The following is a 14,168-nucleotide window of genomic DNA, read 5'->3' on the forward strand; positions in this document are numbered from 1 at the left end:
GCTTCTGGCTGCTCCATCTATGGCTTCCCCTTGGTCTGAATTTCATTCTCTTATGAAGGACTGCAGTAATGGGATTAAGACCCATCCTGATTGAGGTGGGTCACACCTTAACTGAAGTTACCTCAATGAAAGATCCTACTTACGATAGGTTTGCACCCACAGGAATGGATTAAATTATAAGAACATGTTTATCTGGGGTACCTACGGCTTCAAACCACAAGGAGTAAGCACGTTCTACTTCATAATGGAAAGTATTTGCTAAGGAAAGTTATTTTTTCCCCAACTACAAAATTGGTTGATTTTCTTTAAGATCACTAGGAGTTTCTGTTGACAATCGTTACTGTTTGAAAGCATTTTAAAAAAAGAGAAAGTAGACATGTTAGAGAAGAATTACATGAAGACAGTATTTTTTGGTATTCCCCTTAGAATGGGGAAGTTTACACTAATATACAAATGATGAAATACATGAACAAGATAATTTCATTTCAGTCATTCGTTGGTTCCATCAAATTTCCAAGTGTCCCTAAAGATTTTGCTACACAATTAAGATAGAAAGAAACAACATTAAAATGCCTGTGTTCTCAAATTTCCCTGATAAAAATTCCTGCAAATGATAAAACGTAACAATTAACCTGCCAAATCTCAAACATACTAAAGAAAACAAGTTTGAGAGCCTCCCTTGGTTAGTGCAGCCTTAGCTCCGTCTGCTAAGAGGACCATATTGTAGTTTCTAAACATGATCCGCCACTAAAAGGAACCGGGGCTCCTTGGAGAAATAGCCGATTCCAGGCCCGGAATGGGAAAATACAAGATGATTCTGCTACATCTTGTGGTGCCAGAAAGTAAGGAAATTTTCACAAAGGATGGAGGCTGGTTGAAAGGATATCAGGGCCAACTTCGAGTTTCCAAAAGCCTGAGCAGAACAATTTGAGCATGAAGATAAAAGTGAGGTACTGGATTATAACCTGTAAAATAAGATAAATACCCATGAATCTATACTGATATAAATAATTCAGTAAAGAAATATGTAGAGAGAAGGACAGATTTTTGTTGCAGTAGAATTCCAATTAATAAGTGTACAAGGAATGAGGAAATTAGAAAACTCTTAGGCAAAACTACTGCAAACAGTAATTTCTGTTGCAGGAAAGAACCATTGATGGCTGCTAAAATTAGTAGGCAAAATAATATTTGCAAAGTATGTCCCTACAAGATATTCACTAATTACAGAGGGAAAGTGGCAACATGGTGGGGGAACCTGGCAGACACCCCTTATACCCCATCATATGACAAACTGGGGAGGACACGTTATCACTTCTTCTGTATTCTTGCCAAAAATGCACCCTCAACCAAATCTAGAGAAGACTTCAGGCAATCCAAAAATGAGGGACATACCACAAAATATTTGGCCAGTACTCTTCAAAAGCATCAAAGTAATTCGAGGAACACAGAAATGCTAAGGAACTGTCACAGATTGGAAGACACTAAGGATACATGACAACTAAGTGCAATGTTGTATCCTGGATTGGATCCTGGATGAAACAAAGGACACTGGTGAGAAAACTGGTAAAATTCAAATATAGTCTGTAGATTAGTTAATATAGTGTATCAATGCTAATTTCCTAGTTTTGATAACAGTGCCAAAGATCTGTGAGATGTTAAGTTTGAGACAAGCTTGCTGAAGAGTATTAGGAACTCTCTGTACTAATTTTGCAACTTTTCTGTTATTTTAAAAGTATTTCAAAACAAAAAACTTAAAAAAAAGAAAGCATTTGGTCTTCCTCCTCCTGAAAAAGAGCACATAGAACAGAGAGTGCTGTACACTAAGTACTTATTTTCTCAGGCTCTTTTCTCACTCATCATCAAGAATCAGCCTTTATATCACTGGCAACATTAAATATGGTTGTTGCTCCTTTTGTACAGTCTGACCTGGGTTGTCTAGTTGGAGAAAGGCTTAGCAGAGAGAACACCACAGCAGAACTTATAGATGTGCTTTGTTTATTAGTAATCATTCTTAAAGCTGGTAGAGCATTTGATTTTACCGAGTTGAGCTTAAACCGAATCACTCCCATGCCCCATGTACACGCTCATGTGAAATGAGCAGCATTCCCTGCCACGTGCGGAGCTTAACGTGGCTGTCACATGCTACACCGACGCACATATTGATCTTACTCAACATCGAATGTACCCAGTGTTCTAAGAAGCTTGCTCTAGTTCTTTCCCTCTGGAAAGGAACCCCTTCGTGGGGTGCAGGATCATTGTCCGATCACAGTCTGCTGTCTGGGGACCACACACCAGCTCCAGTTACCCCAGCGTCCTAAGTCCCTGCCTTTCTCCTGCCCCTTGGCTCTCTCCTGACCATCCACTCTCCTTCTCAGTCTTCCCACGTGGCTCTGGGCCACCGTACAAGATTCCTTCTGTCAAATACCTCTTCCCTTTTCTCCACCAAGCTGGGGTCGTCCCCTCCTCTGGAGCCCTGCTCAGAACTTTCTGCTTCCATAAATCCATCATTGAGTAAACCACCATGGGATTTAGTCTTGCAAATGCACTTCATTTACTCCTTAGCACTCTTAGTATATGTACGTGTGACTGATAACTACGTGTGCGTGTAGCTAGGTCAATAACTGAGGGCATCTACAATATTTTTAGTTATACTAATTTGTACTTACAATTCCATATGGGTATATCTCTATGTTTTCTTTGAGCATATTCTTAGGACTTTTCTGAATATTGGCCCTAGTTCTCCTTTGGATTGTTACCTCCTTGAGTATAAGAACCAGAAGTTCTATTTCATTGCCACATTTTTACAACATCTAATTCAATGATGTATACTCAGGGATCTTCCTTGAAAGACCAAAATAACAAAGTACTTTATTAATGTACAATTTTCTGCTTTATTCAAAGTATTTAGGAGATTTTTTAGTCATTTTTACATACATAATATCATTTTAAATGCAAGGAGGGGAGATTCAAATATAATAGTAAATTGCAAAAAAAAAAAAAAAAAAAAAAATTATATAGTTGTTTTCCCTTCCAGAAAATGAGATTATGTTCAGCAGGACTACAAAATTTCTGGATTGTTTAAAAATTTTCAGTTTAGAGACTTAAAAAGAAATTTAAGAACAATTTAAGAGAATATAAAATGGCCTGTTGTTATGTTCTAATTTAACCTAGAATTAAATTTTCTAAGTCGCTTTTAAAGTAAGATATGTTTTCATTAATTTGGTCTCTTCTAAATGTAAAATATCCTGTTAGGATGACTCTTCTGCTCAGCCAGCATTTTGGGGGGTGCCTGCTAGGTCTTTGCCCCTGTACTAGGTTCTGGGCTCACGAAGCACAAAGGCCTACAGTGTATGAGTTGGGAGACGAAGGGAGTAGGATTTGAGAAGGAGAAAAGAAACAAAGCAGAGAGCAGAGAAGAGGTAAAGTCTGTTTGAGGAGCCTTAAGAGATGAAAGCAACCATTGCCACTTGAACCTGGCCCGGGAAAAGGGCTCTTTGGTTTTTGTGATGAGTTTCGGTTGTTGAATTTGAGGTGCCTGCCCAACGGGGCTCTCTGGGAGGTATTGGCAGTAAAGGATGTGGGCTGTAGTGAGAGGGGCAGTGATCCACACATAAGGAGGGCATGCCCTTCATAGATTCAAAAGAGCTCATCCGTGGAGAGTAACAGAAACACAGAAAAAGTGAAGGATGGAATCCCAGGTCCCAGCTTTCAAGGAGTGAGGAGTAGACAAAAAGTTTCAGAGGAGATGCAATGGCCAAAGATTTCAAGGAAAACACAATTCAGAGGTCAAGTATGGTGAGGACAGAAAGTTACCTAGAGGACTTGGTGGCCAGCAGGTGTCCGGTGACCCTGCCAGTAGTGGCTCTGTCACGGTGGCAGGTGGCTCGTCGTCCATAGCTCTGGTACCTTGTAGATTTTGCAAAGCCACTGGAAGAACAAGTCTGAACAAATGCGCAGAAATCCATCCTCACTTTTGGGAAAACAGTTTGGGGGACATGTATTGTGAAAGCACAGGTGGGGAATAATAGTCACATCCCAAGAAATTAAGGTGATTCGTGAACTTTTATTAACACTCATTGATTTGGCGTCTTCCAGAGCTGAGGCCACATTTTAGCCTTGCATCTGAGAGTGATGCTGCAGACCAAGAGGACTTGGATGTAGAAGACGACCACAAGGATCAACCTTCAAACCAGACCATCCAAAGACCCCACGTCGTCGTCGAAGATGCTGTGGCCACATCGGGGGTGAGCACACTCAGTTCTACTGTATCCCATGATTCCCAGACTGCTCACCGATCGCTGAATGTACAGCTTGGACGGATGAAAATAGAAACGAATAGGTAAGTCCCACTCTGACATGGCTGGTTTACTCTTTCCTTACTTTTATAAAGCCTATTTTGGGTCTACTTTAAAAGTCCAGTCCCCAGAAAATGCAAAATGATTCTTTTATCCCATTCGTTTAAACTTGACTCAATGCATTTGTTCATAAAAGATGTGTCTAAGTCTCTTTTGTCTAGCACTTTCTGCATTTGCCATTTCGGACCTCTTCAGCCCCATTTCTTTGATCATTGCTTTATCTCCAAGCACACCGAGATTTCAGAGTAGCTTAGTTGTAACCTCATATAGTATCTTGGAAACAGACTCAGAGTGGCATGTACCTTCTGAGAGATAGCTAGAAGAACAGAGTCTGTGTTCCTGAAAGCCGATGGTTTGGAATATCACGTACTTTCAAGAAAAGAAGATCTCTGCTTCAGGGGATAAAACTAATGGTGCTGAAGTGTTGCGTTTTGGAACATTGAAAGATGACCAGTTGACCTGCAGTTTTGAGCTTATTTTAATCTTAATATGCTGGAGTTTAATTTGTCGTTGAGAATTTGGTAGCATGGAACCCTCATAATCAGATTATTAAATGAACAGTAAATATTTCCTGTTCTTCACAGATGTTGCACAGTTCAAGGTCTGAAACTTTATGATTTATAGCTTCCTGTGCTGGCTACAGATGATATGGAGGCAATTGACTTTATGATTCTGGGTTTGCAGTGAAAACTTTGGTTTATTTGCATTTGGGTTGTTTTTTGTTGTTATTTGGAGTGAATCAATATTAGTTGTACATATATGTAAAAGCTTTAATTGAAAATCTTTGTTGAGCACCAGGAAGATAAAAAACATTTTATTTCCAGTCCTAAGTTTAGAGTTGTAAAGTTAAGCTTGAACACCAAGCTTAGATTCAGAAACATGAATTTTGGTTGCATGATTAAGTAAATCCATATATATCTTCTATGACTTGCTCATAGATATCTTTCTTAATTAAGGGAAAGGGGCTCTCTGACTTCCATATCCCACTCTTGTCCCCTGAAACCCAGCTTCTTACTGGCTGTCTCTACTGACTAGACAGGATTTCCAGTCTTTTGTCTTCTGAAACTACCCCTGTCTCTTCATGTCCCCCGTTCTCTCCTCTTCTCAAGCGGTATTCAAATCACTACACTCCATCCATCACAGATGCTGACTTTTGTCGTCTCTTTTCTTTAGTTTGCTCTCTGTTGTCCGGCCCTGAGTGGAGTTGTTGCTTGGACTTCTTTGGTCTCTGGAGGAGAAAATTCATTTGTGACTGTTTTGGTACAACCAACCCCTACCTGTGGCTTCCAGTCAGAATTGGACAGACAATAAAGCTGCTTTCTGAACCTGACAGCTGATCTGTCTGCTTCTCTGGCCCTAAACCTTCTGTCGACACACCCTGGCTTGTGTCAGGGGGACCAGCCTGAGTACGTCTTCCTGTTGCTTCTCTCATTAGCCCGTTCAATTGGCCTCATGGCTACCACCCTGATTCTGCCGTCTGTCCCCCAGTCTTGCACCACCTGCCCCCCCAGTGTCTGCTCCACCCCAGTCTTTAGTTTGCCAGGCTACTATGACAAATGCGACACGTGGGAGGGCTTCAACAATGAGCATTCATTAGCTCACTATTTCAGAGGCCAGAAGTCCAAATCCAAGGTGTCTGCAAGGCCGTGCTTACTCCCCAGAGGAGGAAGCGTTCTGGGGTGACTTGCAGCAATCCTTGGGGTTCCTTGGCTTGCGTCTCTGCCTCCTGTCACACAGCCACCTCTCTCCTTGTCTGCTCTTGCAGTTTCCACTGATTTATGGCTTCTCCGACTGTCTGTGTGTGAATTTCTTCTGCTTATAAAGGACTCCAGTAGTCTGGGCTAAGGCCCACTTTGACTCAGTTGGGCCACACTTGAGCTAAAAATAACATCTTCAAGAAGTGAACATGAGTTCACACCTGTAGGAGTGTGCATTAAGATTAAGAAAATGTCTTCCCTTGGGGTACACAATTCAGCTTATCACACCCGGCCACTCACTTCCCTTCACCTCTCTCCTGAGGTCTCGTGCTCCTAGCCAAGGGCCTGCCTCCCAAATCTGCCCATCTCTGCTGAAAAGACTAAGGTTTGGCCCATTTCTTTATTACCTTAGTACATAGTTTCATTTTTCATAAGAGCACATGCATTTATCTTTTTTCTCTACATATTTACATTTGAGTCTGTGAAATCTATGGGATTATCAGTCTCCCTTTTCTCCAGTAATATCTCTCACTGCCCCTCCACCATGCCCAGAAAGCTGAAAGGAGGCCTGCCAGTCACTTCATGCATTATTTGAAGGAAGAGCAGCTGCTTAGCGCAAGAAGTAAGCAACTGAATTAAGAGCTCAGGCATAGCCATAGTGGTCCTTGCAATTTTCAGATGAACATGACTCGAAATATAAAAGCACATATATTAAAAAATGAACTTAGAAGAAATGAGGAAATGCTAGTGTTTTTAGGAAAGGTCGTAGCTCTCATATGTAAAATCTTAAGCTTATATTTAGGATGATCACCGATGAAGGCAAATCAGCTTTTCTAGCTCCCAATTATTAAAAAATCAATCACTCTAAATGGCAGAAAGTATCAAAATTGGCTTTAGAATGTATGTTTTACTTGTATTTAAATAGATGCTTACATAAAACGTTCTGGAAATTCACTTTACACAAGGTGACACCGGGACGTTATTAAAACCTAACTCAGGAAGAGCTGACTGGGGATCCAGTTCCTCTATCCTGCAATTCTGGAATTACCCTCCAACCCACCCCCAAGCCCTGCCCATCCGGGTTAGAAACCTGATCCTATGCCAGATCCCAGCCTAACTTTTCTGGAACAGAGAGGCAAGCACATGCCTTGACCTCAAAGGATTTCCCTGCTAACTGAACACAAGGCAAAAATAAAACGGATGCACTGGACGTGGCCTTAAAGGAGTAATCTGGAGAGCTGGCTTTGGGGCACACGAGGTGGCCCATCAATACTGTGCTTCCAACGTTAAGTTCTAGCTTTTAAAGTAAAAAGGAAATAGAGATAGTATCTAGAGAAATGTAAATCAAATTCTAGAACATCTCACTAAGTCCTTCGAGAAAACAATAAGAATATGCATCATGATTCCCTACATGCAAATTAGCCAGGAAGACGAAAGTGGAGACCAGACCAAAAATTTCCAACTTAAAAATCTGTAATCTCTCCTGAGCATCCCTCCATTCCTTGAGGTCAGTTATGTTGGAGTAGATAAAAGCCGCCCTCGAAGACTCTGCTTCTCACTCCTGCTCCCGGTTCATGCTGCTACACACCTGACTGTGCCCCAGGGGCCCTGCCCCGTCTCTGTACCTGCCTTCCTCTCTCCGCCCTCTCTGCCTCTCATGGTGTTCCACTTTCGTCCCACCTCTGCGCCCAAGGTGACCCTGTCTCCCACCCAAGGGCCTCGCCTCTGCAGGTCCTGTAGGAAAGGAGTGGACCCGGGGTTCAGGGAAGGGCCCCCCGTGAGCCCTGGGTGGAGGCTGTCTTCCAGGGCCCGAGGCTGCTGCAGGGAGCAGCAGCTCCTCCTTCAAGGCCAGGTGCTGGGCTAGCACCTCCCCGTGCTGCCTCATGGCAGGTGCCCAGGAGGCCTTTCAGGAAGTTTTATTACTCCTCTTTACAAAGGAGGGAACTGAGGCCCAGAGAAGGTGAGCAGATTGACTGGGGCTAACCCAGGAAGGGCGTGGCCAGGCTGGGATTCAAGCCCAGGTCTCTCATTTCAGTTACCCCGTGCTGCCTTTAGGACACGTCCACTGGAGCAGAAGCTTCCAGAATGGAACCTGGTCCTGAGTTAGATTGATCAGTATTCGGAAAATGAAACAAAACAGCTCCCCGAGAGCCGTAGGGCAGTGTCTGCGTTTCCTGTGGTTGCTCTAACAAAGTGCCAAAAACTGGGGTGGGGGGAGTCTTAAAACAAAGGAAACTTATTCCCTCACATTCCTGGAGGCCTGAGGTCTGAAATCTCAGGGGTGGGCAGGGCCTGTGGGGAAGAATCCACCCCCTGCCTCTCTCCTGGCTTTCGATAGCAGCTCACCTGCAATCCAGGGCGCTCCCTGCCTCGGTGGCCACGTGGCCTTCTCCTCTGTCTGGTCGAGTTCTCCCCTTTTCCTAAGGACCCCAGTCCCTGCCCCAGGGCTCACCTATTCCAGCGTGGCCTCATTTTCACCAGTCACAGCTTCGGAGACCCCATTTCCAAATAAGGTCCCGTTCACGGGACTCGGTCTCAGGCCTTGGGGGACACACTTCACCCGACAGCAGGTGTGCAGAGATGTGTTTTCATGGTCCTGTTGATCATTTGCATTTTAAGTTGTTATCCTTCTAAGCCCAAGTTAATCACAGATTCTTTTCTAGAAAATTATAGCATCTCTTTTCATACTTTGGAATGTTTTGTCAGAGAAAATGTTGGAAATGGTGAGCAGGTTAGCGGTTGGCTTCCGGATGTACAGTGAACCTTTAGTGGTGTAGATAATGCCCTAGTTTCTCCGTATTTCTCTAGAGAAACACACCGAATGCCAGGTGGAGCCAAGCACCCCAGGAAGGCATCATCCTTTTATCCGCTTCACAGCAACAGCCATTGACATTTATTGAGCATTTGCTGTATGCTGGGGACTGTAGGCTGCCTCGTTTAGAGCTCTCTGTTTCTCACATCTTTGAAGTTTAAGAAGAGTGACTGAATTTCTGCTTTGCATTGATCATTATACTGTCCATATTCACCAAAATTTATTGATGAAAGGCAAACATGTAAAAGTTGGCTCTGCTGACATCCCGTATTTATATTCTTGCTATATATGGCTGTACAGATATGCAGTAGAGTAACATCTCTGAAGATGGTGGCAGACAATTTGGGTTGAAGGTTTTGAATTCTTTTCTGGAAACACAGAGTTGTCTCAAGTTTTGCTAGTGAACATGGGGTGTGAGAACTGTCACCGTCATCTGGGAGCTGGTTAGAAACATGGAATCTCAGACCACACCCCAGACCTACAGAATCAGATTATGCATTTTGACAAAATCCCAGGGAGCTGTGTGCTCATTAGGTTTGGAGAAGCTCATGTCTAAAAGGCTGCTCTGTGTTTGCTCTTTCTCTAATATCCCATCCACCAATATGATTTTCTTCTACAGACTACTGGAAGAATTGGTTCGGAAAGAGAAAGAATTACAAGCGCTCCTTCATCAAGCTATTGAAGAAAAAGACCAAGAAATCAAGCACCTGAAGCTTAAAACCCAACCAATAGGTGACTAGCAGAAAATTGTAAAGTAATTCTGTTCAACAAGGCTGCCACCAAAAGCTGAGGAAGCCAGCAGGCAGCTTGATTTTGTGGCTTAGTCAACATCTGTCACTTGTACCACAATGATAAGCAGGAATTGCTTTGAAAAATTTTTCAGTTCTTAAACTGTAGCAAGCCATCATTTCTTATAAATGCAATAAAAAGAGATGATTCATAGCCATCTTTTCCTCAGATTATATATTATTAAGGGAAACAGGACTTGCCACTTCTTTATTCTTTATTTTTTTAAAGATGCCTTTGAATGCTGTGTATTGGTGTTTCTCCCTTCATATAATTTGAAGAGTCCTCAATAAATTAAAGATACAGTAATAAAAAGTCATAGGTTGGAACTTTGAAGAAATCTGTTCTGTAGGAAATTGAGGGTGAAAGACAGTTTTTAGAGAACCTTATTTCAGTTCAAAGGAAAATAGTATCCATAGTGATTTTGTTCGTGGCTATTTCAAATTTTTGCAAATAGTGGGAAAAGAGATTATTATAATTATATGGTTTTCTGCTAAGCATGCCTGTCTTTGTTGCATGAAAACACAAAATCCAATTTCAGCAAACCAAGTTTATTCTGATAAAAACCTGTAAAGCTGAAAGTATAAAATGGGAGCATCAGTTCATTATTGCTTCCACTTGGGACTAGAAGGCTCAGACTAACTAGTCTTTAAGAGTTTTATTATTACTTTACTGCCAATCTCATTTGTGCCTATTAATTATTCTGATGGCGCAAAATCTTTGAAAGTATAAATAAATAAATATCTCTTGGCCATGAGGGTTCTTGTATGCTGTGTGAGGTGAAACTAAGAATGCACAACTCCCTACCCCCAAATTCTGTTCTAGATATTCCTGTATTACCTGTGAGTCACCTAAGTTCTCCGGGCTCAAATACTGAAGATTCTGAACTTACGGACTGGCTGAAAGAAAACGGAGCTGACGAAGACACTATAAGCCGGGTAAAGACAGATGTCTGTGGGGCACCTGCCTTCCCTTCATCTTGTAGCATCACGTGCCTCCTGGGCACCAGGCACATGCTCAGCCCAGGGGTCGGGCAAAGCAGACCCAGCCTGCCCTCCTGAAGCTTTCAGTCTAGGCAGGAAGACGACAATCGCGTAATTCCACAGGTCACCGTGTAATGATAGACCAACATGTTCTACGAAGGACAGGTTATCAGGTGTTAGGAGACAGGGAGGGGACGGTCCAGAAGGTTCTCTGAGAAGGTGACGAATGAGCCGAAGTCTAAGGGAACACGTAGGGAAAACTAACCCAAATGTGTGTGCGCCTCGGTGGGGTGGGAGTGGGGGGAGTCACAGCTTTGTGGTTTAGAGCCCCTCAGGGTTTCTGTGTTTTTCAGCTGAAAATAAGGAAGAGTGGAAAAAAACTGAGATAGAACTAACAAAAAAGGTTCTTCCATTTCTAATTCAGTTGTCTGTTAACTTTTTAATTCTCTCGCAACATTATTAGACCTGACCAAGCAAAGGCTATTTATCGTTACTTAAGAAAATGGATCTAATTGGTGAACTTACGTCAGTAAAAAGCAGTTTCTATGTAGATCATATTACAATAACCTAATTCCTCTCTGCTTCTTATAGACTTGAGTAATCACCATGAATAGCACTTGTTTATGTTTTAAGAGTACATGTATGTAGATATCCATACATATATTTACACACACACATTAAGAAGTTATATTTTTTAATACTTTATAAAGAAAGGGAACCTTAAGATAATGATATTATATTGATCTCGGTTTTGTATTTAAATTAAAAATAACTAAGAATAAAATGTCTTGCTCTTTGTTAGACTACTATATAAAATTTAGTATCTCTTTAGAAATCTGCTTTTCACAATTTACTGCTAAATAAATTTAAGCAATTTTCTTACCTATGGAAAATGATGTATCCAGTCAAGTTCTCCAAAATGTTTATGCTTCTAACTTAGAATCAAATCACAATTAAGAAGTAGTAATTGATGATCCACCAAATCATTGCTCTTTTTATTAGATTTGAAATTAGAAGCTTCAGTTTAAATGTCAGGACTTTGATTTTATAGTGAATTACAGAAAATTACTTTTTCTTACCTGTGAAAAATAAGTTTGGAAATTAGTGAAAGCAATACATTTCCAGGAACACTTTTTATCACTTGAGAAAAACAAAGCTACAGAGCACCAAACCTCTTAAATACAAACGTTTGCTTCTGAGCAGCAAATGTAACTACGAGTGAGTCTTCACCTGGTCATTAGCACACCATTCAGAATTCTGGGTCACTTGTGATCTTTACTTTATGTACTTGAAACTCTATGGCACCTTTTCCCTCTAATTATTTTGTAATGGGGGCTCTTTCCCCTAATAATTCCAGAAGATTCTGTTTTTTTTTAGGTTTCCTTTTGGATTCATTTTTAATTATCAGCATTGCTTACATTATGGACAGGGTTTGCTATTTATTGAAGGGTTACCTGACATCTTGCTTTTGTGTTTATTTTGCTTTCTCCACAGTTTCTGGCTGAGGATTATACACTAGTGGATGTTCTCTACTATGTTACACGCGATGATTTAAAATGCCTGCGGCTAAGGTACCACGTTTCTCTCTGTTACGTTGTGGGGATGGAAGGAGCGCTGGGTTCCTGCCCTGGCTGGGTGTGCGGGGAGATCAATGGGCCCAGCTGCTCCTAGTAAACTAGGGTCGTTGGACCAGGCTCTTAGTGAGTGCTCTGATAACCAAGATTTCTGTATTAGTAAGTGCAGGTCAACCGGAAGAATTTTCTTGAATTTTCTTGAGCGGAGATTCTAAAATGCCTTAAACAAATGCCCTGAGTTCATGATCATCCCCTGCTTAGCAGGACTCTTAGGATGAGGTGCTGATTTGCCATCCCAAACCCAATACAGTCAGATATAATTTATTATAGTAATTGGTTTTCTCTGTCAGGTCAAGCATATACGTAACTAGTCCTCACAGCCACCCCTTTCAAAAAATGTTGAAATGTGCTTTTGAAAGCACATTTCAAAATGCTTTGGGAGCTGGTAGTTTGTGGAAGTGGCAAGGGAAGGAATGGAACAATGTTGAGGAAAAATATACAAAAAGAATACATGAACACTGATAAGCTGTGGGGACCTTCAGGTTCTGACCCCAGCAGCTGAAAGCCAAGTCCCTCTTCCATTTCGAGAGCAATGTTTCCAGTGAAATGTTCTCTTCCCGTGTTCTCGTGTCTGCCAACAGGGGAGGGATGCTGTGCTCACTGTGGAAGGCCATCACCGACTTCCGGGACAAACGGTTCTGACTGTTTCCAGTCTTCGGTGGGGATTCTCCAAATCAACACGGAACTTCTTGCGGGACGGAGAATCAAAGGGAAGGGAGAGAGATGCTGCACTTTAAATCCAGTATTTGTTTACTTATGTTAACAAAAACAGACAAAACACACTGAAACTTCCTAACTGCTTTTATTTCTGTAATTCATAAGAATGTTTAGGATCATTTCAGTCTATACATTTTGTACTTGGAAATATTTTTAATTCAGCAGCTATTGCACTTCAGCCACATGTTTATTTCACCCGAAATGGATGTAACGTTTCATATGATTGTGCATCACTGGAACAAAACCAGGTGACCATGACGTCTTAGATGTTATTGTTTGTCATAGGCCCTAATAATCTGAGTAGAAATGCAGATTTTCAATTATTGTATAAAGCTGGGTTTTTGTTTTTTGTTTTTTGTGTTTTTTTTTAAGTGTGCAGAATCCAAGACCAGTGGATTTTACTTACTTATCTGTATTAATTAATTGTAATATTGACTGTATTTGTAACTTAAGTTTCTGGTCCATAGTATGTTTGTTTGAGTCATTTATGTACTACTGAACTGTACCAGTTGCACATGCCTGAATCATAGTAATGTTAGCTTGTTCTAAAGCTATCCCATTGTGTCGATTTACTCTAAAAAGTAAAAAGACTCTCAACACACTGTTTTGATAAATCCTAAAGAATTCCTATTTTGTTCTGTCCAAGTAGATGAGCTACTGTTTCAAATTGCTAGTCGATTTTTCAGCTGTGACATTAAATAGAATCTGTCTTCTATTTGAGAAATCTAAGAACAACTGATATCCAGATTGTTCCTCAGGGCAACAGAGATGTAAGAGAGGATGAAGAAAAGAAAAGAATAAACGAAAGTCGCATATTTTCCTCAAGGCCCCGAGTTATCTTGAATGACTCTTGCGTATCTTAAAGAGTCTGCAGACCACCTCCTAATGAAGCACACTGCATTTTCTATCCCATTGCTTTTAATTCTCATATTTGGGGGTGATTTTTAACATTTTAAGATAAATGTATTTTTATGAGCCTGCCCATATAAATAATGAAATCTGAAGCTGCTAGATGGATGAATAAAATGAATGAATTCCTTGAATACAGAGGAATCTGTTTATTATGCAGGAGAGAAACAACACCATTAGAGCTTGCTTGTGTATAACTTTACTTGCTCCGACAGAGGCCATATGTATTTCTCTGTGAAAAACACAGTGTAATATTATTTCACATCACGTTGAGT

At 41.2% G+C, this 14,168-nt stretch overlaps 1 protein-coding gene across 5 annotated transcripts in view; it reads left to right on the forward strand.

The window, feature by feature from the left end:
* MAP3K5 (mitogen-activated protein kinase kinase kinase 5) overlaps positions 1-14,027 on the forward strand; it is a 216,719-nt gene extending 202,692 nt beyond the window's left edge. For all 5 annotated transcript variants that reach the window (XM_037843559.1, XM_037843556.1, XM_037843560.1 and 2 more), the window contains 5 exons: positions 4,096-4,339; positions 9,484-9,596; positions 10,476-10,588; positions 12,128-12,204; positions 12,849-14,027. In XM_037843559.1, coding sequence (XP_037699487.1) covers positions 4,096-4,339; positions 9,484-9,596; positions 10,476-10,588; positions 12,128-12,204; positions 12,849-12,909 — 608 coding nt within the window. In that variant the 3' untranslated portion in view covers positions 12,910-14,027. The remainder of the gene's footprint in view (positions 1-4,095; positions 4,340-9,483; positions 9,597-10,475; positions 10,589-12,127; positions 12,205-12,848) is intronic.
* The last annotated feature ends 141 nt before the right edge of the window (positions 14,028-14,168 follow it).

The sequence above is a fragment of the Choloepus didactylus genome, chromosome 7 (assembly GCF_015220235.1).
Source record: "Choloepus didactylus isolate mChoDid1 chromosome 7, mChoDid1.pri, whole genome shotgun sequence".
Classification (NCBI taxonomy): Eukaryota; Metazoa; Chordata; class Mammalia; order Pilosa; family Megalonychidae; genus Choloepus; species Choloepus didactylus.